The 25991-nt window shown below is 36.8% G+C and overlaps 1 protein-coding gene across 6 annotated transcripts; it reads right to left on the bottom strand.

The window, feature by feature from the left end:
- Positions 1–5650: 5650 nt before the first annotated feature.
- Positions 5651–17597, bottom strand: a1cf (apobec1 complementation factor). 6 transcript variants are annotated; one of them, XM_081392741.1, is made up of 12 exons: positions 17493–17597; positions 14086–14229; positions 13525–13659; positions 13156–13286; positions 12846–13084; positions 12340–12504; positions 11603–11700; positions 11241–11520; positions 10122–10339; positions 9888–10024; positions 7651–7787; positions 5651–6876 (listed from the first exon to the last, which is right to left on the bottom strand). In XM_081392741.1, the coding sequence occupies exons 2-11, from the start codon at positions 14182–14184 to the stop codon at positions 7652–7654; spliced, it is 1638 nt and encodes a 545-aa protein (XP_081248867.1). In that variant the 5' UTR covers positions 14185–14229; positions 17493–17597; the 3' UTR covers positions 5651–6876; position 7651. The 6 variants fall into 6 exon arrangements, with proteins under 6 accessions (XP_081248867.1, XP_081248865.1, XP_081248866.1 ...); XM_081392739.1 differs by having other exon boundaries at positions 7660–7787; XM_081392740.1 differs by having other exon boundaries at positions 7660–7787; positions 10122–10315.
- Between the last annotated feature and the right edge of the window lie 8394 nt (positions 17598–25991).

Genomic DNA, 25991 nt, shown 5'->3' with positions numbered 1-25991 from the left:
GTTGTCTAAGGTAAACATGCAACAATAGTATACGTCAAATGCACAAACATTGACCTTTCTGCCTTTTTTTTATTTCTAAGGTGAAATAGTTGTTTGGTAAAGTAGCCTATATCGATCTGTTCCAGTCCTAGCTTCTGATTGGTCTCTGCTGCTAAAATAGACACTATACAATATTCACAATATTGTACAGCACACATAGAGGCAAACTGTTAAAGTTTGGTAGGTATGTCTTCTGAATAATAAAATCATGTAGGCTTATTAATTTGAATTTGTGTCCCATTGTTTTGTCAAGTCAAGTCATCTTTATTTATATAGAGCTTTGTGTAATACAGATTGTTTCAAAGCAGCTTTACAGGAAAATAATGCAATAAAGTTTTTTTTGGCTGTACAACAGCTCTTGAAGAAAATAGTGTCATCATCCACCTTAAGTCATTTCAGTGTTTATTCATTTCTGTTGTAAAAAAGTTATTTAATTCAGTTTATTTATCTATATAGCAGCTCTGGAGAAAAAAAGTGATGTCATCGTCCAGCTCAGTTCAGTTCTCATACAATGGTATAATGCAGTCAGATCAATAATATTGTTGAATATTAAGTGTCCCCAAGCAAGCCAGAGGCGACAGTGGCAAGGAAGCCAAAATTTATCAGGTGACAGAATGGAGAAAAATTTTTTTTTGGAGAAACCAGGCTCAGTCGAGGGTCCAGTTCTCCTCTAGCCAAAAAAGTTTAGTAAAAGTTGCAAGCACCAAGAACAAAATGGCTCAATAGAACAAAAATAGGTTCTGAAGAATAATCAGTCATAATAATAGCTAGACTGGGTAAACCAAGCCTGATCTGCAGGCGATTTGATTTCGCCCTGCAGCTCAGGCTGGAAACCTGTACATTCTTCTATCCTGTTTCCGTTACAAATTTTCGGGGAACAATCACAAACTGGCTTATCCACATTGGCGGGTTTAATCCAATCCAATTCCTTTTAACCTCTCGACGATCCAATTGCATAAAGAGTCATTTGAACTATGTCCGTTGATCACGCCTCTTGTGCAGTAGAAAATGCAGAGCAAACTCCCCAGGCTAATGTTCAATCTCAAAAGACTGACCTTGGTCTGGTGATAGCCAGACTAAATAATAGCCTAATATCATTAAGTCTTATGGGTTTGTTGGAATGACATGGGGGTGAGTATAGGCTAAATAATGAAGAATTCTAATTTTGGGGTGAACTATCCCTTTAAGAAATAATGTGTTTTTGTAAAGTCATCTAACATCTGTACACAGACTAAACGTTTTATATATTGTTTTAATTATACATGGTGCTGTCGAACCTCTCATTTCGCCATGTTAAAGGGGTGGTATAATGCCCCTTTTTACAATATTTAAAATAAAGTCTATGTTGTCCCCAGAGTGTGTAGCCTATGTGAAGTTTGATTTCTCTCTAAAACTCGTTCTTAGGCCTAATAGTGTAATTTACATAAAGCTCAGTAGACGTTCCTGAAGCGTTTATGTCAGTGCAGCGTCTATCTACCCTGGTAATCCAGAGTTCTCGCGAGTGCACAAGTTGAATTTGATTTAAAGTCCGCGTGAACCGGAAGTAGCAAACGACTTTTCTCCAGTGTTGTGACGTATTTCCCAGTGAAAAGGAATATTGAACAGAGGGCAGGGTTTTACTCTAGCGCTCCTCCTCTCCATCTCTGCTCATAACAGACTAACGGTTTGAGGGGAGTAGTTAAGCGTTTCCCAAACCAATGCAGAGGGGAGGGGCATTTTCAGATTTTGATTAAAGATTACGAAGCCAAAAATTTTTTTTGTGTGGATTGACTTGCATGGATGAATCCCAGCAAGCAATAGCCGTCTTTTCAACGTCTGGGTTAAATATAGACCCGATATAGTCCGGCTATGTGTAACCCACTTTTAGCCCAAATAACATTTAATCTGGATAAATGTATTTTTTTCCAAAATAACTTGTGAGATGTATGATATTCCATCATGTAAGCAAAGTCTACTGTGATTACAAGTTGTTTGGTTTGCTTTATTTTACATGTTATATGTGTAGGCTGTGCGTAGCCACGATTTAGCTCGTATTCAGACCCGGCTATGCGTAACCCACTTTTAGCCCAAATAACATTTAATCTGGATAAATGTATTTTTTTCCAAAATAACTTGTGAGATGTATGATATTCCATCATGTAAGCAAAGTCTTCTGTGATTACAAGTTGTTTGGTTTGCTTTATTTTACATGTTATATGTGTAGGCTATGCGTAGCCACGATTTAGCTCGTATTCAGACCCGGCTATTGTAGCCCACTTTTAGTCAAAACTGATTAATTGTAGTTTTTTGCCAGGCAGTGCATGAAATGGTTGATATTGCATCATGTTCGCATTGGTAATGATATCTACAAGGTTCAATGTGTCATTTCAAGACATGGTCGATCTGTAATCACGATTTAGCTCTGAATTGGACGGGCTGCGGTCTGCTTTAGCCCACCTGGCGAAATGAAGGTAATCTGGTCTACGTACGGCTTGGCTATAGCCCTGATTCAGACCAGCGATATAGTATAAGAATATTAGTCTTAAAAATGTTTTCGCTCACACAGCTTAATGTTTGCTGTCACACATAAACATAACATTCATACATAATCTACGATATGGCTGTCTATCATTTCAAATTAAATCAAATGCAATTGCATTTCTCAACCGCTAGATGGCACAATCGAAACACTACTGAGACATGACTGGGACTACTGGCATTGCGCGACTAGATCACTTTAGCCAGATCTCGCGATACACATTTCCTCCATTTTCAATTTTATTTTACACGAGGCAGCTGTCGGAGAGCAACGGGCGAGCGACACTCTGAAAACATTCAAATTTCTACTTCGATCTTGTAAGTATGCGTGTTATTTTTGTTATGTTTATTGTTTAAAGTAGTTAGTTTTTATAATGTGTAGACCGTGACATTTTAACATTACCAATGCAGAGTAAGCCTACTATTTTTCTCCAACAAGTTAACGTTACCTGCACGTGTTATTGCAACTGTGCCCTTAATCTAAAATGTATCTAAATTCAAGGTGGTAAGCATGAAACTATGAAACTTATTTTATTTTTAAAATGAGAAGTTTCATGAAACTATGAAACTTATCATTTTATTATTAAAGATACTAATATATTTTTGTTTTTATATTAGATTAGAGTAAGTAATAATAGTTTTTGATTTAATGCAGATTTTCAAAGTACTTTACATAAAACTTAACAGCAACATATGCAACATGAAAAGAAATTATAAAAAAAATATTTGTTCCTTTCCAATTAATAAAAGGTAGTGGCAAACAGTAAAGTCTTTAAACTTGATTTAAAAGAATTCAAATATGCAGCATACATTCAGTTTTCAGTGAATTTGTTTCAGATATATGGTGCATAAAAACTGAATGCTGCTTCTCCATGTTTTCTTTTGACTTTGGGGATATAAAAGTAGCTGGCTAGTGGCTACTGTCCCAGATGACCTGAGAGGTCTGCTCTGGATGGTTCATAATGCATCAGAAGATTAGAAATTTACTTTGGCCTTAAAATGTTAATTTAATAACTAACTGTAGTATTTTGATATTAATTCTTTGACAGACAGATAGCCAGTGTAAAAACATCAGAACTGGAGTGATGTAATCCACTTTAAAGACACTATCGCAAATTATCCAGCAATCAGTCAACAAACTACAGCAATTGAATATACAGAACACTTGTCACTGACTACCATTAAATGTCTTGTTACCAACATTATTCATAATATATATTTTTTGTGTGTGTGTTCAACAGAAGAAAGCCATCCAGGTTTGGAACCAAGTGAAAGTGAGTAAATGATTACATGATTTCTTTTTTCTTTTTAAGTGAACTACCCCTATAAGTATCCTTTTATGTTTATTAGAGTTATATGAGTAAGTGATAAAGAATGATTTATAGGGATAGTTTGCTTTGAAATTAAATTTTGGTATGTTTTAGCTTACCTTAAGGGCATCCAATATGTAGGTGTCTTTGTTTCCGCAGTAGTTTTAATTTTGATATTTTAGGGTCAAACCGTTCTTGTCAGTCAGTCATATAATGCAGGTCTATATGGTCACTACCTGAAAGAGCATGATTGTTGTCACGATTTGTTATGATTTCTCTTACATTAAGAGCAGGCTTTTTGACGTGCCTACATTTGTAATTAAAAAATTTTGGTTAGAAGGAAAAATTGTCTAATGAACAGTTCTGTTTAAAAATCCATACTGAAATCGAACCAAAAGCCTCGTACAGAATCGTTCAATACGTGTATCGTTACACCCCTAATATATATATATATATATATATATATATATATATATATATAATTAGTGCATCACCATTATGCAGGCAAAAAATTTCAATTATTGATATTAATTTATTAATAATATTGATATAAATTATATAGTCTCAATCTATATTCCGTTAACTCTATATTGGCCAGCTCTAGTGTGCAACCTAGCAAAAGTGAATGACTGTAATTAGTTAAAAATGATTGTCAACAATGCTTTTCTTGAGCAATAATATTTTTCTTTTTCTTATTTGACAGACGCAGTGATGACCAACTTTCCTTCGGCGACTGAATGGGAAATAAAAAATTAAATTTCTGGTCTTTTTAAACAAGCATCAGGGAGAGCAGGGAGTGGTGGTTATGAATATAAAGCTAACAATTAATTTTTAAAAATTTTAGTATCTTAAGTCGTTTTACAAATTTTCCACTATTTTATGTTTATTTTTATGTTTGAATGTTGTCTAAGTTGTTAATATAATTGTTCTAAATAAATCCTTTATATTCAATTAGTTTGGATGGATTTTCCTTTATGAGAACCTGTTATATTTGAGTGAAAATCCTTATGCCTCATTTTGTTGTCTATTACATGTATATGTAGTGTAATTGATGTCTATTCTTGGGCTATGGTTAGACGTCTATTAGATTTTCACTGACAGCCCAAATTCAGCCTTGTTTTAGCCTAGACCCATATTGACTGTCTATTAGACGTATATATGTAGTCGTTTAATAGCCGTCTAATTAATGATTAGTTCTTGGGCTATGGTTAGACGTCTATTCTTGGGCTATGGTTAGACGTCTATTCTTGGGCTATGGTTAGACGTCTATTCTTGGGCTATGGTTAGGCGTCTATTCTTGGGCTATGGTTAGGCGTCTATTCTTGGGCTATGGTTAGGCGTCTATTCTTGGGCTATGGTTAGACGTCTATTAGATTTTCACTGACAGCCCAAAATTAGCCTGATTTTAGCCTAGACGTCTAGGCTATGTTTAGACGTCTATTAGACGCAAAATTGCTTGCTGGGATTGTTCACCACAAAACGATCAATTTAGGCAAACAAAGTAAATATGGTCAATTTTGATTTCATGTGGACTTTAATTAATCTTTTAATCATTAATCTTTTAGATTTAGGTCTGGATTTCCAGGCTAGCGTCTATCACCAATGTGGTAGGAACAGCGATGCTAACGCTAGCTTAAAAAAACTAGCCTACTGAATGCCCTAATGATAAATGTGCAATCTGTACATGATAACATATTAAAAATGTGTTTTAGGGTTTCATGACACTTCAAAACGCGTCACACAAATAGCACACACACAAAGTCTGGAACAGTAGACGTGTCTTTAGAAGATAATTTGGTTTATTGATGATTAGTTGATTTACTGGAATTATATTTTCACAACTATCTTACTCTGTAGCACTATGAAGCTCTCAGTTTATTTTTTTCCCTGACGATGCTCATCCAATTCTCCCTCCAGTTCCGATGCCAATCATCGAAACAATAAATTATGTCAAACAGTCTATGATCGAAAAACAAAGTTCATATAAACAGAGTTGGAATTCAGGTATAAAAATACGTTCTAAGTGCCACACAAACTTTAATACTGTCACCTTTAAGGCATGTTTATATTTAACAAAAATGTGTATTTTAACAGTGTTCTCATATTCCCCACTTATAAAAAGAATGAGGAGGGAAATATTAGTTGCAAGCCTGTAAATATCTTATAAAATATAGCAAAACTAAAGAACCAGCCACAAACTGTCAAACATATCTAAAATTATCCTAAAACATGCAGATATACTAAGGTGTATGAAAGCATGATCTGTTAAAACTCTGTACTTGGGTGTTAATGTAAATACTGAAAGAAAACCAACACAAAAACTACAACTTTAAATACAACTTAATACCAAAGATTACTAAAGTAAATGTCTGGATAAAAGTCATTAGCGCAATAGGGTTTTACAGAGTGTTTCAAAATTACCTATATTCAATAGTAATGATTCAGTGTTAAAGGCAGCATTGAATTTGCATTGCATTGATGCTTGGTCCAGCCTAAATTTCTGTAATTTAGATCATTTAGAAGCTAGTAACAATCGGTTCAAATTTGATTGGGTCACCATTCTGGATGATCCTAAATTATGACACAAGTAATGTTTCAATCAAGGCGATTTATGCCTTGACAAACAGCAATAAATCATAAAACATAAAAATGGACATTTTCTAGAAAGGTTTGGGATTGAGTTGTGGACAGCCTTCAGGTCGCCCTCTTCCTGAGTAAAGTCAAAAGTTGACTCGTATTCTTCAATAATCGCAAAAATGCTCATAAAACACTAGGGAAGAAATAAAGTTATAACTCTGAACAAAAACTACTAAAATAAACACAAAAGAATACATAGAACATAAAATGACAGAGACTGTTAGTAAGGGGTATCAAAACACTCCATATCCATCCCCACGGGCTGCCACAGCAAAGGCCGGGTAACCCTCGTAGGTTGCATAGGCAGTCAGGTCCTGACCCAGAGTAACAGCCTGTTTCAGCTGGGTAGCAGTGGTGCTGGCAATTGTATAACCTGTGAAGCCAAAAGGAAAAGACTCAGGGCAAAATAACTCTTGAAAAGCAAACTTTTTTTTTTTTAAACCCTAGAATGCATATCAAATGACCACTTCATTTATAAACCATAGTAATAAATAATTAAAAATGGATGGATTTTTAATCCATTTAAAATTTGACAATTTTTTACATAAAAGTTTACAGTAAGTATGTAAAATGTTATACAACATAAAAATTAAAATTTAAATAAAATATGTCCCTTCAATTTTTTTTTTTTTGCAATTTAATAATTTTATGTTACATTTGAAATTCTTTTTACCACAGACGTACATTATAGAGTAATTAAAATATATATATATATATATGTATATATATATGGGATACTATATTGAACTCTTGACTCAATTCAATTTAAAGAACACTTTATGCCAAAAAGATTCTAAAGCCTACAAGAAGACATGTCTTAAATGAATACATAATACACTCATGTTTGAGTTATTTACATTTTTTTTCTAGTGATAAAGTATGTTCATGAGCTGTTTAATTCGTAAAATTGAATTAAAATTAAAAATGAATGGAAACAAAATGAATCAATTAAAACTAAATTCATAAAATCATCCCATGATTTTCATCCCAAAATCATCCCAGGAACCCCTAAAAGGTCCTAAATGTGAAGTGGCTGACAGAAACCTTTTAAGGTTCTATATAGAACCTTTCTTCTAAGAGTTTACGTGGTTAGAGTTAATATACTCCATTATAACACCACAGTAAAATAAGTATCAGTCCTACAGACCTCACATACCTGGGAATGCAGCAGCGGAAGCGTCAGCGCCCTCTGTCTGAACACCAAGGATCTGCAGAGTGTGTTCGGCCGCATGCAGCTTCGCCTCATCCATCGATGCACAGAGCTTGGCGGGGGTGAATGGGTGTCTGGTTGGACACACAGAGAGCAACAGTGGTAAAATAAATTGCTAAAATGTATAAATGTATTGTATATGCTGTTGAAAAAAGTATACTGTATAGATATTCTGTATGTTGGGAAGTGTTGTGTGCATAGGGCTTTCGCACTGGAGGAACCTTTTCATAGTTCCTGAAACTATTGCCGGAAGTACTCGGATTTTGGCGTGTTCGCACCGCAGGAACTAGGAACGATTTTTGTTCTAGGAACTCCTTTCGGAGGAACTAATTTAGCTCCTACTTCAGAGTAGGGTCTAAACCAGGGCTGCGTTCAGCCCCGACAAAACGTTGCACAACGTTTTTTAAACAGAAACGGTGATGCGTTGAACACACTGTTCTGATGACGCAAGAGTTGCAACTATGGCAGCTGAGAAGGCCATTCTTTGTGTTATTTGTGAAGAATTGTCGGAGCCTGATGAAGTCGGTATAAATATGTGTTTAATACTACAAAATATGCCCGATGTTACAGTTACTGCACTTGCCGACCAGAACAAAAGAGAACATCCCAATCGAGTGAAGGGATTGCTGAAACTGAAATGGAAGCACACATCTTACCTAATTCAGACTAAAACACATCTATTTAGCCTCACATACTGACTTTATTTGTAGTTCATACTGTTTTAATACCCTGTATTTTCTTTCTCATTTTTAGGAAAAGCACTTAATTACCATTGTTTATTTCTATACCAAATGTCATACACTTGCGCTGAAGCTAAAAATATAAACTACATCATTATGTTGATATCCTATATTTTTACAATACAACTTACGACAAACATGTCTTCTAATATCCTCAGTTGTTGCGTATACCGAGCTGCATCAAACACATTTGTAAATTACTTTCCTTGAACCCAATTGTGCGAGTTCACTTTAATACCGCATGCTTTATATACATGTTACTGCTGATTGGACTGCAGTTCTGACACACCCACCAAACAAGAAAAAAACGTATCTCAAACCCCGTTACACACCGGTGCACGCCGTTTCCAGGAAACATGATGTTCAACCCGGAAACCGTAGCAAAACGTTGCGCACCGTTTTGAACTTGAACGTGCCCCAGTACTATAGGAACTATCCGTGACGTTAGTGTACGCTGATTGGCCGAACGCACGCGAAACACCAGCACCCGCCATTTTTAAAAAGGCTGCATAAACACAATTATAGCCTATTTACTCCAGAAACTAACTCTATGAACATGGAAAACAGTGATAGATATGCCTCTTAACCTTTACGCTGAGGAGAAAATCCAACGCAACTTTAAGGGGACCAAGCCAAACATGATTATGTATTTCTGCTCAGCTAGCAACACTGGACATCAACCACACAGCATATGCTAATAGCTTTTCATTACTGTCTACTTTCTATGTATAACAGATCTATCTAATAGAGTATTAGACAAGACTGTTAGACAGATCGTAAACTAATGAACACGGAAAATGTGAGCACTATGTGCTCAAGCTCTGGCTTTCTCATCAGCGTCGTCCGCGCCGTCAAAATAAAAGTCAGGACAGCAAGCGTGACGTACGTCATTTCAGAGTTCCTACTGGCGAATGCAACCATTATTTCTCCGGGAACCACCCTGGTGGCTAGAAAGTTCCTAGAACTACCTGATGCGAAAGCCCCTGATGTGAGATTCTGCATTGCTACATGTCGTGTCTGACTGAAGAGTGTTAGCTAATTTATGGCTACACTTCATTTAATTTGGATTCTTTTTATATCTCTGAGATTCTACTCTGATTTCATAATTGTTGCTGATGAAAATACTTAATACAATACATTAATTCACCAATCACCATATTATATTCCCTTGGCTATAATAATATGGCGGTCAGGAGGGACATATTTGCTCAGACAAACAAATTTGTGGTGATTCCAACATAATGTGAATGCATCACTATCCATGAAAGGTGAGTATCTGATGTAATGAGGTATCTTGGCAGCATAATTTTCAATTTGAAGCAGCCATCATGTTCTTCACGTGACTGTAATGCACAAAAATCTATCTAGGTAGGCAGCTCACTAGGTTGAGACACAGTTAATGCGAGTATAGTTGAAGCAGAGGTTAGGGCGTACATATTTGGATATTGAGTAGCCAGAGCAGGGATGGTGACTTTGTAAAGGAACAATTGCCTCTGATCTGGTCCAATAGCAGAGTGAAGCTGGTAAACAGGTTGCCCCCAGTTATTCTTTTGGCAAATATCCTCCAAGATCTGCAAAACAGGCAAAATGGTCCTTGGAGAAATGTTTCTTGAAAACTCTCTCCTTTAAATTCCACAAGTGATCTTTTCAGTGAGGTTATGAGTGTACCTGTGGGGCGTGTTTGATGCCTTGGGGCTTCAGAGTGACTGGGTTCATGGGCGTGAGCTCCATGCCAGGAAGAAGGTCATAGAGTTTTTCGTCAGGGCGTTTGTCTGTCTTGAGTTGGTATGTGGCGCAGCCACGACCCACGCCTGCATAGGCAAGGTATCCTCGCCCACCCAAACCACGTACGCCCGCTGCCCCTACAGGTACATTCATGTAAATTTCTAGGAATGCAAGAAGGCATTGATTCGAATCAAATCACCAGAAATCACCCGGGTTTCAATCAAGACAATCATATAGATGTATTCCAAGCCAGCACATTACAGAAGCTGCATCTCTGATTATTATTATTTTTTTTTTTGTCTGATCATAACTTTTAAAGATTTGGCAGACTTGATTTTTGTATCCCATCCATTCAGAAAAAAAATATATTATTGTCTCTGGACTGTAATATGCAGGCATGGATAACACATTCAAATGCTAGATGGGACAAGCAAACTTAAAAGTATAACAGAATATACATTGTTTATAGTCAAATGCAAAGAAGATGCAAATATATGTTTGAACTGCCTGAAACATTATGTAAAGATCTTTCATTACTGAGTAATTTGGCCACTTTAAAGTCAACATGGAATTAAAATGTTCTCAATGTGCTTCCTGATCTTATTGTGCACAGTTATTCTTTTATTAAAATACAATAAAAATAATTCCCTCCAACCACCTGGCTAAATTCAGGTACATGTACTGTATGTAACACACACTTGTTGATTTCATCCAATCAATAAGGTTCCTGTTTTTTTTTTTTTTTATATGCCATTTCACTCAGAATTTTCACAATATGAATATAGAATATTTTTTTCATGTTGACTTCAATAATTGTAGTTTGGCCTTGTATTCATTTGGTTTCTTTCTTTCTTGATTGATTGATTTATTTTAGACATAAAGTGGATCTTTTTGGTCATTAATATTCAGAACAATTTTATATATTCATTAAGTACTACTGAATTTTTAGCAGATAATTCACAAGTTTGATTTACAGTTTCAGAATGAGATTTATTTGGAGATGATTGTCACACCTTAAATTACATCTGGAACAGATTTCAACAAATGAATCAGATTACCCACCTCTCACAGAGGGTGAGCGCACCAGCCCCCTGGTACTTATATGCCCTTTGGTAGTGGGAAAGCGGAATTGATTAGGGATGGTTGTGTACGCAGGGGGGGCGTAGAATATTGGTGCTCCTAGGTAGGCAGCTGAGGGGTCGTACATTTGGCCCACGGTGTAAGCGTAGTCTCCTTGGAGTAGAGCACCACCACGACCCCCCGTGCCTCGTGTGTACCGTACATAGCTGTCCTTATCCACAGGCTTGGCTAGCGTGACCTCAATGGGAGAACCGTCAATGACCTGCAGGGAAGTCCAAGTTTTTTATACAGAAAATTTCGTAATGATTAGATTTTCCTCTAGGTTAAATTTCAATTAGTTTCACCTTTCCATTCAGCGCATCCATGGCATTGATTGCATCCTCTCTTTGAGAGAAATGTACAAAGGCATAATCTCTGATCTTCTTCACCCTTTCAACAGCACCTGTAGATTAGCAAACACTCTAAATATTTCAATGAAATCACATAAAACAAATGAATTCCTTCAGACTCAGAAACAGGTTCTTTTTGGTCCTTGCCAAGGTAAGCATCGTAAATATCATTGTTCAAAAATTGTTTGAACCTAACCTTAAAAGGATAGTTCACCCATAAAGTTTCTCCACATGTCGTTCCAAACCTGTGACAATTTTTCTAACATAAAACACAAAATGAGTTTTTTTTTTCTTCCATACAGTCAGTGGGGGTCCAATGTTGTTCGAAACAATGCTGTTGAATGTTGTTTTGACATTCTTCATAATATCTTTTTTTGTGTTCCTAATAAAAATAAATAAAAAAATGTCATACAGCTTTAGAGCGACATGGGGACGATGACAGATAAATGATGACATTCATTTTTGTGTGACCTATTCCTATGAGTATTTAACTTTGGAGCATAACTGCAGGTTTATAGGAAAAGTGAATTTTGTGTGCTATTACTGTTCTAAGTGATCGCACTTCCGGTTTTCGCCTGGCAGATGATATAACAGGTGAAAAAAATCCTAAAGACTTGCATAGAAGGATCGACCTGAGCCATATCCAGAGGCCAGAGTATTAAAGTAACTTTTTATTGTTTCAAACAGCTCACCAGGTTTGATGCTGTTAAACTCTTTCTCAATGGTTTCCTCTGTAGTGGGCAACATCAGATTACGAACATAGAGGATCTTCACTGTGGCCATGGTGTCCTCGTCTACCTCTACCTCAGGTTCAGCCCAGTCGACTGCGATAGGATGACCCCACAGTTGAATTCTCCCTAGAAAGAGATCATTGATCATGTCATTGGCTATTCATTTATCTCTCACTCACCTCCTTTGGGCAATGAACTAAGTATCTTTGGACTCAACATGAGTTCAGCCAGAGGGAAATCAATAAAATCTTGTCTTGCTTTGGTAGCAGATAATTGCTTTGAAAAATGTCTGTACATTTGGAAAAGAAGAATGAGTGTTTTTTGGACATGACGTAGTACAGGATATAGTATAAAATCACACTATAATAGGAAGTAGTACAGGATATAGTATAAAATCATACTATAATAGAAAGTAACTATTACAGTATATGTATATAACTTAAATTAATTGTTGTATTGAGTTTTACCTGGCAGCAGTTTCCTCCTGGCCATGGCAGCAGCTCTATGGCTTTCATATTCCACGAATGCAAAACCTCGGTTCTTGGCCTTGTCAGCAGCACTTGGATAAACAATGACATCCATGACACCATCCGTCACCTTCTTCATCTCTGCCAGGATTTCTTCTCTCTTTTTGGTCTTTGGAATGCCGCCCACAAATAGACGACAGTTGTCTACACTTGCACACACACCCAGAAGTCTTCCATTCCTGTGTGAAGATGTGTGAGAATTGTTCAAAATGCTTAATCCACTAGATGTCTACTTTGAACAACGACTCACCGAATTTCATAATTGTTGAGCTGTTTCATGGCATTCTTAGCCTCTTGTTTTGTGGAGAAAGTAACAAATGCATAGCCTCGATTGTTGCCATTGAAGTCCATCATCATCCGTACTTCGTATATGTTGCCGAACTGTAGAGACAGGTAAGCTTAACATTTTTACAGCTACACCACACTAAAATGTATATCTCCACCTCAGTGTAAATACATTTATAAAGTCTTGATTACATTTTTTTTTCTTTCTTTATATTCTTAGGTGGGAACAGGCTTCCAATATCCTTCTATTTTGGGCAAGTCATTATTAATCTTTTGACTTTTTTAGATTTATTTTAAATGGTGTATTTCATATTATTTTTGTTGACCACCTTACTTTTTCACAGAGTGGTACCAGTTCATCCTCAAAGAGGTCTCGAGGAAGCTTTCCCACAAAAATCTCACTGCCTCTCTCTGGAGGAGGGCCTTCCCAGCCAGGAGGTGGACCACCATATCTCCTCTGGCCATTTTCCTGTGGAGAAAACAACTGATAACTCTAATAATACATAAGTTAATGTGCATACTGAGATCATCACAAGGAATAAGCAAAAACATAAATGATTATGGTAATACTATAGAACTTAAGGATGAACAAAGCATTGTACTGATCCATAGACATGTGCTGCTTTTTTTACAGATGGAAAGAAATGAGTTTTTCCATTTCCACCACTTGATGGTGCCACTATACTACATTCTAAAACTGCTAAAGGAAACCAGACAGATCTACTGTCAGCATATCTCCAGTAGTGAAAATGTCAAAAAAATGGAATAGGCTATGGACCAGCGACAGAATTCTTGTCTCAGATTTCTCAAGTCAGAATCAATTTAAGCTAGTGTTTCTATACCATAATTCCTCAATGGCACCTGTCCTGCTACCCGAGGCTTTGGTAACTCCTACCTGGTGTATGTGATATCCTGTGCGCTGGATCAGAGTGCGCAGCGCAGCCTCTTTCTGCGTGCCAGTCAGTCCATCCCCGCATTTTTGATTGGTTTCCATTGTGAGTGATTATCAGCAATAAATCAGCAAAATTAGGGGTGCTCACTGAAATTAAATCAAAGTTCAAACACACATAAATGATAGGCCAAGATAGCTCTTGCTTTAAATCTGAACATGATAAGAAGCCAAGACATGTTGCTCATAGAGAGGTTCAAAGGTAAGTTGTTCATATGTCCTAACCATGCCCTTTTGAACAACGCTGGTCCATTACTAAATAGCCATTTTTTCTCATTCATATGTAATTGTGTGAAAACCTTCTAACAAAATATCTAATCCAGGTGGAGGGGAAACGAGTATTTGGTCTTAATATAGGCATGCAACATCTTAATTTAATCATTGTTTCTGATCCAAGTCTGTTTGAACAATATGAAGAGAGCTTTGGGTATACTGTTTGGCTTTTTATCTGCTGGACAGTGTTGGCAAGAAAAGTGGGGAAAGGAACATTTTCCTCACCTCCAGGTCAAGGACCGTGGTGTAATTATTAACTGAAGAGAGCAAATCAAAACAGCAGACAATCATTGAGTCACATATGTGTTTTAAGAGGAGGACATCTGTGCCCTGCCCTCATTTCACACCTTGTTTCTTCTGATGAAAATATATTCCCTCAATCAGAATTTAGAAAATAAAAAAAGCATAATTCTATTATTACATCAGAAGATTGCTCAGACTATAAATAGCTCAGTGCTCAGAAGACTTTAAAGGGATAATCTTAAATGAAGATTCTGTCATCATCCGCTCATCATCATGTCATTTCAAACCAGCATGACTTTCTTTCTTCTCTGTAACATAAATATGTCTATAACTAATTTTGTCCATACTATGAAAATCAGTGGGGTCCAAAACAACATAGGAGCCCATTGACTTTCCCTGTATGGACAAAAAACAGACCTTTTTCAAAATATCTACTTCTGTGTATACTCTTTTAGAAGACAAACGAATATCTTCTTTTTCAAGATATACTTTAATTTCTCAGTTACAGTATATCATAAATGTTTTTCCTTCCTTATGAGAAATCAAATTATAAGAGTATAAATCGAAATAGTAGCTCTGATAATTTAATTTAATGATAAGTTCACATTTAAATATATCACTTTTGATTGCAGACAGCAAATCTGAGAACAAATTAAGACATTGTTGAGATTTGTTTGGACGCCCGATGGAGACACAAGATTACTAAGCTCTGAGGATAAAAATAGGGCAAGCTGGAGACTTGAGCAAAATGTATGCACAAATCCCCATTTATCTTTCTCTAATAACAAGATCTCCTTTGTGATTATTCTTTCTTTCGAGATGAGAGTGCTATCAAGCGTGATTGAATCACACAGCCACGAGTCTTTAAAACATCAGTAGAGTGTCTATTTGTCTTGGTCTTTTTCAGCTTCACTTGATCAAAGGGAGATGCTGACGAAAACAAAAGATGGTGAGTACAGAATTGGGGTCAAAGGTGACAAGACTGCTAGTCATTTTCCAAAGCTCTTCAGCATCTGGATTTAATCATGACAGCAATGATGACACCATGATCTCTGTGAGTGGCTCAAAAGACACAGGAAAGCTGACAGCTAGCTGTTAGTTATGTATTGTTTTATATTCATGTATAGACAGATACATGTACATTAGTGGCCAAAAGTGATGTCAGGCCTAGGAAAATGGAAGCTTGTTTCCGCAATTCCACAATTCAGGCTTTTTTTCCCTCACTATTGCGAGTTATAAAGTCAGAATTACGAGATATAAACTTGCAATCCTGAATTTTTCACGCAATTGCGTGTTTATACCTCGCAGTTCTGACTTTTTTCTCTCAATTGCGACTGCGTGTTTATATCTCGCAATTTGTAACAATTTATCGCAATTTACATTGCTTGTTAAATATCTTGCAATTCTGACTTTTTTCTCGAAAACAAAGTCCAGTTCTGAGGAAAAAAAAGAAAAAAGCCCTCTGGACATCACTTTTTTTTTGCCACTACTGTATACAAATAAAAAATATACCAGTACTCTAATGCATTTAGGCCTACACATAAAAAGAAGCACTTAGTTGTTAAAATAAACCGTTTCCAAGTCTTATCTTGCCTAGCAAGCATGAGTGAGCAAGGATTGAGCCCCTGTGTGCTCTTTAAAATTTTGTCTATTTCTTCTTTTCATTAATACTACAATGCAATGCATCTAACCAGCAATGACAGCACTAATGTGTTTGCCTCTACAAATTCAATAGCTTGCGCAAAGCACAGAGAGTTTATCCAAACTGAAAAGACTCGTAATAGATGACTCTCTGGGTGAGATGCTATTACCGCACGCTTTTGCAGTTGGTAAATGTTGCCTTTTATTCAGTCCATATGGTGCATGAGACCAAATATCACAAATTACGCTTTTCTTGAAGCTTAAACATTAGGGATAAAAGAGATGGATGAGTATTAGGAATACATTAAAGAGAGCATTTTAAGACAGTTGGGAAAGGGCTCCATTAGTCTGCGGTCCATCCACTGCTCTCTCCTGGACAACCTGGTTACCGTTTGCATAAACAAGATAACTAGACGTGCGCTTATCATGCCTGGATCTCTGGCTGCTTTTCAGCCCATGTTGACTGAGGCTAAATACACTTGTTCTGAAGGCCATTGTGCTGTACAGAAACTTCAACACAGGTGCAGGGAATATAATATTTGTAAGTGCACTTCAATTGCATGTTACATTTGCAGCCTGCCTCTGTATTTAAGCGTTTAAGACCATAAATCAAGAACGATATGCACTGTATCTCCCACCACAACCACACTGTTGCTACTGTTTAAAACCATCTGTGAGGTTGTAATTAGCATGGCAGTGTTTAGTGAAACCGTATGATGGCGAAGTACCATATGCTGAAGCATTCCAGTAACAACAGTGATTAGCTTTGGGCGTATGTCACAGCTCACCTCCTTAAAACTATACTGAAATTCACATTTGCATGTACATATGTTGAAACGTCACAGTTAAAGGCAGGTTTAAAGTGATGAGTGGCTCGTTTCTGCATTCTAAACACAGATGAAGCCTATCACAATAGAGTTTGTGCTGTTGAATCTTATAGAATTGAATGATCTTTCCTGTAAATAAATGGTGATATTTACATAAAAAGTCAAATGACTGTGTATAATTCATTGGTGACCCGTTTTGTATTATAGTATTTTGTCCTTACAATCATACTGGACAGTTTAAATGCAAAATGATTAATTGCGCAATAAAAAGCATTAACAGAGCCATGTGGACGAGCACAGTGTTTTCTAATGCCACTACCTGACAAGACTCCTTATGTCTCACAATTTAGTATTAAAGATGCAACTTACCTGAGCAATTTCAGAGATCACCACCCGGAAGACTCAGACCCTCATTCTGCTGAATTTGGCAACGTGTCACTGGGGTGATTCTGTAATCACATCATATCAAACTCCAAAGGTTCACCGTCCTGGAGCTGTTTTACAAGCCGGCGTGGTTAAACGTTAACCAGCTCTATCTCTGCCTCTCGCTGTAGGCCAGCCCTTTGACCAGGATAAGCACGATATCACGGTTCGCCTGCAGCAGGGTGCCTCCTGAACCAGAGATCATGCTGCAAAATTGCTCTTTTTTGTCCCAAATTTTAATAGCTTTTGATCTCTTTTATGGATCTCTTGTTTTCGGCCTTCTGCACGTCATACAGGCCGAACAAATGCACAAATATACAAAAAATGTACATATCCGCATGAATTCAAAGGGCTTGAGATTAAATTATAAAGGTGAGCCCCAGCAATGCAGCAGTATATAGACAAGTTTTTCTGGGTCACCCTTGCCACAGGGCCCAGGATGTTTTAAAGTTGACCTTACGACTGACTGTTGTGATATGTCCTATTCGTAAGGTAGGCCTAACATTTAATGATTAAACGCACCATTAGTCGCCATCAGATTTAGAGCTAGAGCAACCCGATCTCACGAAATGTGTCTCTATAGCACGCATTGTATTTATCTTGCAATTTATACGTGAAAATTAGTTTTTACGTGCATATGATAACTGCGTATAAATTGCATGATAAATGCAATTCGAGCTATAAAGACGCATTTCTGGTATAGAGATACCATAGAACATTTGAGAGAAAGAGAGAGAGAAAAGAAACAGATACATACTAGGGCTTTCAAAGTCAGTTTATATGCTGTTTAAAAGTTTTATTTTATTCAGCAGCAGTGTATTAAATTGATCAACTAAAACTCTATTTAAAATAAATACTGTTCTTTTGAACTTTCCTGAAAAAAGGCATCACAGTTTTACACAAATATTATTCAAATATTAAGCACAACAACTGTTTTCAACAGTGAAAATAAAAATAAATGTTTTTTGAGCTCCAAATCAGCATGTGAAGACTGGAGAAGTAATTCAGCTTTACTATCACAGAAATAAATAAAACTTAACAATAAAAATATAGTAAATGTTATTAAACTTTAATAATATTTCACAATATAACTGTTCCTGTTTAATCAAATAAGTCTTGGTGAACATAAGAAACTTTAAAAAACATAAAATAATCTTACTGACCTCAAACCTTCAAACGATCATGCATATACAGCACATAATCCTATAATAATATTATGATTTTTCTCACACAGAATAAATGGGTCTTTAACCATGACATATTAAAATTTTAGGAACATAACCATCAAGTGATCAATATTTTTGAGGGTCTTTTGCATCAAAGAGTCTGAAAACTCATTCACACAAGTCTGAAAACACTGACCAAATACCATGTTTTTCTGATTGTTCTTTCTTTCCACTCAAAACCAGGTATTGATAAAGTAAACATGCTACTGCTGATGTCTTCTTTTCATGGCCCACTGTTTGCTGTCTACCGACTTGTTTGTTTGACTTTGATATGGGCAAGTGGTCCCATGGTCCCTGTGCTCTCAGGACAAACTCTATATGTGCTATATAGCATCTTTTGACCTGAATTTCACATTAACTGCCATAACTGACGTCCAACAGTGAAGTTCATTTATGTATTATCTAAGGAGGCATCCTTTTGATTGGTCTATATGGTGAAGACCGAAAATTGCTAGCTTTTATGTTTCATAAATAATGGCGCCCCCTTGTGAAGAAAAGCACTTACTGTCTGAATTATTTTTGTATATGTGAGATTCAGACAATCAGGGGTCTGAAGGGTGATTCATTCAGTGATTCATACAACTCGTTGCCTCTTTAAATGCAAATGTGGCTGTGGATAGACATATTGTCATAGACATAATGAAAACAGTTCCACAGATAACAAAGAGGATATATGCAGCACATAAAAAGCCTGAGAGCTATCGAGTCTTAAAAAGCTTCTTTTACCGAGTAGTATTGATTTCAGTTTGGTCCATGTGTAAATTGGGCTTTCTTTACTTAAGCTCAGCAGCCGCACACAATCCCAGTCACAGTCACACACAGTGTTCTCCTCCTCTCCGTCTCGGACGCCTCTGCTTGATGACCTTTGACCCTTCACTGGGAGGAAAAAATAATTAGTTCAGAACCCTGGTTATGCAGTTAAAAAAGATGTTTTTTTGCCAACATTTTATTTCGATGGTCCACTTTAGACATTCTACTTACTATGGCCTGGTTTACACCTGCTATTAAGATGCGTTTTGGTCAATCGGATCACAAGTTGACGAGGAAGACCCATTCCCGTTTACACCTGGTGTTTTAATCTGTCTTTCAACCACTTCTGTCCTGACTTCTTTGAGGGGAGGGTTTATGGGTGGGTAAATGTATGGGCTTTTTCAGATCTTTCTATCTAATGGACGAAATAAGCTTGCGCAATTTACAAATGAACGCGAAAGCTGACGGCAGAAAAAATACATATACAAAGAGCAAAGGCTTTCGTTTTTGCTCTGATAAATATAAGACCACGTGGAACGCTGTTAATCCGTGTTAGAAATCAGGAAGGATGAGAGAACATTGTGCTTGGTACATTTTTCAAACCAAATTTGGGTCTTCAGAGTCAAATCCCGTCTGGCTAGCGCGCTTCCCATAGTGTTTACGAGTCAGTAGGAAGGCGAGTAGGCGCTCTTTTGTGGCTGTTGGAGCGCATTCGACCACATGAGCGTCTACACTATGAAAGCAATCCAGTCTAATGCGTTTTCAACTGTCTCTGGAAGTGGACGAAATAGACAAGCTCAAAACGTTTTAGACCCCGGATACACCTGTATTTAGCGTCGTCCACTTGTGATCCGATCGACCAAAACACATCTTAATAGTGTAAACAGGGCCTGTAAGTAACTTTGCAACTACATGTCAACTACCAGTCATGAGAGTATAAGTAGACTGTCTGCTTCATATCTGCTAACACTTTATTTTGATGGTTCCTCAACAGTGACTTTGCAAGTTCGTCAACTTATTCCACTAACCTAACAGTCTAATAATACTCTAATTAGGATTTTATACAAAGATGGTTTTATAACTGGAAACATAAAAAGTAGTGTAACAGGAATAAAGTCAGCAAAAATGTCATAGGGACCTCATCATTTAAAAAAATAGTTCACTAAAACTCCAAAATGAGATGTTTATAGGCAGAATGTCTGAGCAATTTCTTATGCTGCAAAACTCAAAAAAGGCATAATAAAGAACAATAAAATTGGTCCATATGAGTTTTTTCTGATACGTTTTGAGCTTTGGGAGCATTGAAATATTTAAATGTTTTGGCTAGATATGCGAACACCAGAATGTATGTTATCAATATAATGTGCTGTAAACACAACTATGAGAGCAAGAAAATGTTAATCTTTGAACACTACTGTAAGTGGTTATGAATAATTATGTCTGAAATAACTATATTACAATTGTTAAATAACTATTTACATTGATTAGCCCTAGAAAACCAACACTTTTGGAGATATAGGCAGTCATTTGTTTTGTGTATACTGTATATTCTTACACATTATTCATTCATTTAGCCATGGTGAAATTCAGCGGAGGATAACGGCTGTTCATTACAATCCTCTCTGCCGCTCGGCTGCTGTTATGCCCAGACACAGTGTACTATAGCTAATAGAAGCATTTCCCACTAGAATGCTAACTAATACATTTAGCTCCCTCTTCATAAGCATAAGAAGACTCAATTACAAACATGATTGTTGGGAGATCAGCTGGGAGTGAACTTCGTTTCTCTCAAATCAGATCATCATTGAAATACCATGAGTTCACCTTTATCTGATTTAAATTTAGGTTAAATATACTGCTTGTGTGCTGATGAGCAGATGATAAGAAGAAAGCCATAATGCAATATAATAAGTGATTTTAAATCTATTTGATAGCCAGTTATATAAGCATTATGTATACACTCTTAAAAATAAAGGCTCTTTATTGGCATCTATGGTTCCATGAAGAACCTTTAACATACCTGGAACCATTCCAATCCACAAAAGGTTCTTTATAGTGGAAAAGGATTCTTTATTTTTTTATTTTCTTCATATACTAAGAAAATATTTTTTCTTTTAAGAATGGTTTATTCAAAGGTTCTTTGGGGAAACGAAAATGTTTTTTCTATGGCATTGCTGCGGAAACCCCTTTTAACTTTATTTTCAAGAGTGTTATTCTGCAGTTGAGCATTATGCGAATTATTAACTTAGCATGGTTAGAGATGTTTCAAAAGGTGGCTTCCTTAAGGAGAACTGAGCTGCTCTTGCCTGGTTTGTAATATGTGCATTGATATACTGTAGGTGTCAACACTGAAATGAGTCACAGATTTATCCAACAGTAGGATAGTAGTATGATAAATATAGACTTTTTTGTTGTTTAGAGGTTAAATGACCCTTGTTACTTCTTACCTTCTCCCATATTAACGTTTGCTGTTTCCACCTTGTCTGCTCTTGTTCTTATAGGAAATTTACTATCTTTTAATTTGACTTGGAAAGCAGTTAAAGCAACAACCTACTTGACCCAATTAGAGCTATGGGCGAACATATTCGACTGGTAGATTTCTTTAAGAAATAGCGAGTCTGTGTCACTATGAACTATTGCTCTGTTTGTTAGAGCATCAAAACCAGCCTGACAATCAATAGCATGAGTTTAGGAAGTTCACTTCACTTCATTCACAAGCAAATGCGAAAAAGTTTCTACTTACTGAACTCTGCCCTGAGAATTCATACAGCAAAAAGACGTTTGACCAACAGAAGATCCAAATATCACAAATTGACCTCTAATACAAATGCAAAGAATAAAAACTTCAAACTGTTTTGGCTGTACAATGAAAGTCAATGGGGTCCAAAACAGTTTCTTTATATAGACATTTTCAAAGTATCTTTATTTGTATTATCTATTTGTATTAGGACTGTATGACATTATTTCTTATGGCGCTGTTTTCGACACTCTTGATGCTTAGAATCTTTTTCTTAAACAATCAGGGGAAAGCCTCAGTGCTTCATGAGGCTTCATTTGCCCATCCCTTTGCCCAAGTTTCTAAACAACTTGTAGTTTATTTAGCCACAAAATAAACTTCATTCCGTAAAATAAATATAATGAACTACGCAAAAAGTATTTTGAACGTCTCCAGCACATATTATAATTACTCAAAAATCAAACAGTTCATTCCGCACTCATATTATCACATCTGTCAAAAACTTATGCCGGTTGGAAAATTAGAACTAAAAACATTGACATAACACACTCATGGGCATCAGCCACTTCACTGAACACTTGACGGCTAAGAAATAATCTGTTGGATCTGTTTTCAAATCCACAAATAATTTGAATATCACAATATAGTCTGTCAAAAAATAACGTGCACAATCCATGGTAGCATTTACGAGAAGGGGTCCTTTTCGTCCTATCCATTTCCAGAAAATGGCGGCCAGAGAGGCTTCAACATGTTGTCTGTCAGAGACAATAACGTACATAATACATAACGCACGTGAGAATAAATTTGTTCTCCACTCACTTAAATTGAATTGGAATGATCAGGGAACTGAGTGAAATACTTCACACTGCATGCTAAAAAGAATAAATGCCAATCCGATTAAAAAACTTCGCCAGGTTAGTGAACATCTTTCAACATATGTTGGTTTTGACGGACATTTGTTATGCACAAACCACGCATTATAATTCTGACATTCTTGATTTCAAAGTTTTCAATGTTTATAGTTTTTTCATAAAATTAAATGAGTGATCCTGAGATGAGTTTATGAGTGATCTTGAGATGTTTATGTTCATTATTATTGTAACGTTATGTGCTTTGAGACGTACCTTGCAGCCTCTGCTCTGTGCTTTTGAAGGTGACGTGGCTTTAGATGCTTAAAGTGAGGGTACAAACTTATGCTTTCAAAAAGCTTGCTATTGCTAGCCTGTTCGAAATGACCTACTTTTAGGCACACCTAAGTGGCCTTTTATTTCAATAACATTATATTATCTGTAAGTACAGCTTTTTAAAATATACTTTTAAGTTTTGAAGTGCACATTTAATATACAGGGTGGGCCATTTATATGGATACACCGTAATAACATGGGAATGGTTGGTGATATTAAAGTCCTGTTTGTGGCACATTAGTATATGTCATGGTCACCACCAATCTTGAGGAGTTTGCCCCCTCACATATACTAATGTGCCACAAACAGGACTTTAATATCACCAACCATTCCCATGTTATTACGGTGTAATGGCCCACCCTGTAGTTAAGCACAAGGGTGTCCCTTTAAGACTAGCTTAAGTCACCCCAGCCCGCTTACTTGTCATATGTCTGATAATAATTTCATCACAAAGCTGATCCAACATCTCCTTCCAAAATTGTACCAGATCTGATTCATAATATCTTATAAGATATACCATTCGATGTATCAGTATGTCATACTTAAAGAGGTTCTTCCCATTTTTCTGGTGCTACACACAGGAGCTTACCTATCCTGACAGTTTCTTATTGTTTTGTCGAAACTAGTCTGATTCAAGTGCCCTGACCTTTTCATCCGTACACTCGCTCCATGGATATAGACAAGGTGGTGGGGGTGAGACAGGCACTCAAGGACCTCTGTTGAATTTGAATATCTCTACAGCCCGAGGGCTGAGAACGTTTTGGAGTTGCGAGTACACATATGCCGGTTTATGATTAAAATGGCCATCTGTTGCCCACCCATTTGTTCGTTCTTAGCTCTGTGAGGCAAAAAATTACATTTGAATTTCAGAGTTATTGTTTTGCATACAATTTTGGCACAGCCTCAAGACACACACACACCCTTAGAAAGTACAGTATCATATTAGAATGATTTCTGAATGATCATGTGACACATTCCTTGTGACATATTCCTAAGATCGCTACACATAGAAATAATAAATACATTTATTAAATGAATGAATATAAATAAAAAGGAATAAATCAAATAAAATAAAGAGAAACAGCACTTTGAAATACAAAACAATATTTGCAGGAAAGAGGCATCATCTTCTGTGAGTTCGGTCAGCAGGGTCCAGTCTCCGGGAATTTGTATGAGAGCACTTGATAATCACATCCTGGCAGGAGCGAGATCCGAGTGCTGCGGATCAGTGGATGAGAGAGGTGTTGAAAAGACGAGTTTCATTCCCTGGCAATTATAGCAGCCAAGGAATAAATATGTTCCACCACAAGAGATTAGAGTGAGGGTGCAAACCTAAAAATAAACCCATACCATTGAAGTCCCACTGAAAAGCTGCAAAATAACAAACAATGCCCACATCATGATGACTTCCAGAAATATTTCTTTCATCAACTCTCTCTGGGGTACAAAGGAATAGTTCAAAAACTGTCACTATTCACTCACTTTAATACCATGCAGAGAATATTTGAAGAATCTTCATGCAGCTTTCTTGGATTCAACATTTCATACATGCCTGTTAAGCTCCAAAGAGAACAGAAAAACCCATAAAGGTCCATTCATACAGTCCAAATCCATGCTGCAGGAATGACTGATTTTTGTTTTTTTAACCAAAAGCAAGTTTGCATTGCAGCACTTCCAGATCCATCGGTTAAATGTCTGAAATAAGGTCTGTGGTAAACACAAGTTCAAGACATTTTTATGTTTTATTCTACAAGATAAAATAAATCAGTAATACCCCCTTTTCCTTATTTTGAAAAAGGCGGTTATTTTCTAATAACTGGCTAAATGGGACTACAGATGTTGTCATTGACATTAAACACCATCACACCGAACAGGAAAACGCATCTACGCATTAGTCCGCTTTCACATCTTCATTGTGTTCATAATCACGCTCTTGCAAACTAACTCAAACTTTCAGGGAAAATGTTTTTTAAACAAAGCTATTGGAGGCTTAAAGAGGACCAATTATTCCCCTTTTCAAAGTCTCGAATTTGTAATTATTTATAATATTTTACATTGTTGCAGCTCCTCTCTTCCCAGTCTGTCAGCAACGCCCTGTTTAGTCCCTGTCTCTATGAAGCCCCTGTTTCTGTTGTGGACTACTTGCATGGACATGAGGGTGAGCCAATACATTTCTTTTGGTGGAACTATCCCTTTAAGTGCTCTTCTGCATTCGTATTGAGTAAATCTGCACTTAAGACTCCCAGCCCCCTCCTTTCCATCACAGTCTCTCAGCAACATCAGCTCAGGCAGTGTCTCCTCCTTCCTCCATTTAGATAAATCCAGCAGTCGAGGCGCATGATGACATAAACATCATTGATTTTGCAACATCCTGTCTTCACTTAGGGACGCTCTACAGTTTCGATGAGAGAAATCGTATGCATTACAGGAAGACCATTGACTGTCAAGCCATTGAATGTCTGTCTGAAAGCTGATACTCCTTCCCCTGGAGAGCTGCGGATGGCATTGCCTCATTGGGATGAGATAACCAACCATGCTCAAATTTTGT

The sequence above is a fragment of the Scardinius erythrophthalmus genome (genome assembly GCF_964197995.2).
Source record: "Scardinius erythrophthalmus genome assembly, chromosome: 18".
Classification (NCBI taxonomy): Eukaryota; Metazoa; Chordata; class Actinopteri; order Cypriniformes; family Leuciscidae; genus Scardinius; species Scardinius erythrophthalmus.
Note: the sequence above shows the minus strand (reverse complement) of the source record. Positions and strands in the feature narration are given on the sequence as shown.

Bases quoted from the DNA above. Each gene is read 5' to 3' on its own strand.
- a1cf (XM_081392739.1), bottom strand. From the start codon at position 14,184: ATGGAAACCAATCAAAAATGCGGGGATGGACTGACTGGCACGCAGAAA. The intron at 11,701-12,339 runs GTGAGCTGTTTG...GCTAATCTACAG, and splicing joins GTTTAACAGCATCAAACCTG to GTGCTGTTGAAAGGGTGAAG. The intron at 7,788-9,887 runs GTACGCCCTAAC...GTGTCCAACCAG, and splicing joins GCTACTCAATATCCAAATAT to ACACCCATTCACCCCCGCCA.